Source organism: Procambarus clarkii, chromosome 56 (genome assembly GCF_040958095.1).
Source record: "Procambarus clarkii isolate CNS0578487 chromosome 56, FALCON_Pclarkii_2.0, whole genome shotgun sequence".
Taxonomy (NCBI): Eukaryota; Metazoa; Arthropoda; class Malacostraca; order Decapoda; family Cambaridae; genus Procambarus; species Procambarus clarkii.
In genome coordinates, this window is record NC_091205.1 from 660,898 (window position 1) to 662,801 (window position 1,904).

General features: G+C 42.6%; 1 protein-coding gene across 1 annotated transcript; it reads right to left on the reverse strand.

Annotated features, from left to right (window-relative positions):
- Positions 1 to 257: 257 nt before the first annotated feature.
- Positions 258 to 602, reverse strand: LOC138353040 (gamete and mating-type specific protein A-like). The gene has a single exon (XM_069305677.1). The coding sequence runs from the start codon at positions 600 to 602 to the stop codon at positions 258 to 260; it is 345 nt and encodes a 114-aa protein (XP_069161778.1).
- Positions 603 to 1,904: the final 1,302 nt, after the last annotated feature.

Consider the following 1,904-nt stretch of genomic DNA (forward strand, 5'->3'; position numbering starts at 1 on the left):
GGGTAAAGGACTCAAAAATCAAGGACTCTCAAGGGGTCAATGCCTCTCAGAAGGTCATGAATTATCAAGGAGTGAAGGAGTCAAGGGGTTCAAGGTTCTCAAGGGATCCAGGACTCTCAAGAGTATAGGAGCTCTTAGCATATGTTAAACATGATGCAGCTAAACATTTGGCATTTACAAAGGCGAGAGAATGGGCATATTGTCAACGATGGAAAAGAGACAGGGCACTTCTACAGGACTGTGAGAGCTACAGGAGTCTAAGGGATGAATGTGTGAGGTACAGGAGTCTCGAGGACGACTGTGTGAGGTACAGGAGTCTCGGGGACGACTGTGTGAGGTACAGGAGTCTCGGGGACGACTGTGTGAGGAACAGGAGTCTCGAGGACGACTGTGTGAGGTACAGGAGTCTCGGGGGCGACTGTGTGAGGTACAGGAGTCTCGGGGACGACGACTGTGCGAGGTACAGGAGTCTCAGGGACGATTGTGTGAGGTACAAGAGTGTCAGGGACGACTGTGCGAGGTACAGGAGTCTCAGGGACGACTGTGTAAGGTACACGAGTCTCAGGGACGACTGTGTGAGGTTCTTGTGTTTCTTGAACCATTGTCTTAAAGACATTGTTTTCTCCACCTCACATGGCACCTTCCTCTTCCTGCCTGTACCTCACTCCACTCTACTGTATTGTTCATACATCTGAAGGTGTGTTGAGTCCCACGAAAACGTTTATGTAATTAAATGTTTCAATTTCGGTTCATTTTCCCTTATATATATATAGATCTAAGTATATGTATAGATATATATTCAGTCTGTTGCTGAGAGACGCTCTGATAAGACGAAAAGTTTAACATTCTCCTTCCTATTTCTCTGTGGTTTTTTCAGAATATATATATATATATATATATATATATATATATATATATATATATATATATATATATATATATATATATATATATATATATATCTATATATATATATATATATATATATATATATATATATATATATATATATATATATATATATATATATATATTGTCGGGGTTCACCTCCAATGAGAGGGGAAAGGGGCGAGTAACAGTATACTCTAGGTCACTCACCGTAGCCCTGCGGGTCTTCACTCAATCCTCGCGGCGCCACAGTACACCAGGAGAGTATCCCAGTCAATCCCAACCGGCCTCTGTTCGAGAAGGAGTGGGAACACAACTTGTTCACTTAACTGTTGTATGCCCGCCCCGTCATAGGGCTCTACTACTAACCACAAGGTCGCCAACTGGTGTTTTCGGTGTCCAGTAACACGTCAGTGGTTTTGTTGAATTGTGGTAACAGTGGCAAGGACACACTCAATAGATCTGATATCAGGCAGGTATTTACTTCTATCACTCTCTGCTTTCAGGTATTATATAGCCACAAGAAATATGGAGGGGATGATATAAACACCAATGTACTTTGTATTTTACTTGAAACTCATTCAAAGACATCACAAGGTTATATCAATAAGCAAACAGCTGTTTCAGGCGGGAGTCGCTCGTTCCCACAAATATAATATGAACTCACCAAGCCGGCAACACTCCCCCTCTCATCAATGTCAAAATCAGCTGGGGCGACTACCCCCCACCCCCCCCCCCCCCCCCCCGCGCGAATGTCACTTTATCTGTTTGCTTGTTTTCCTGGCGTTACGCGCTCTGTTTCTTTAAGTTCTCAAAGATCACTAGAAGATCGAACACACAATATTTGCGACAACAGCACGTAAATACTTCGCTACGCTGATCTTGGGCTCAATCAAACATTTCTATATTAATGGTGACAATAATTCACTGTCATGGTATTACACACTGCCCTTCATTTAATGATAACGTATGCAAGTATATATCACTGGAGTTCTCAGTAATTCCTTCCGTGGGCG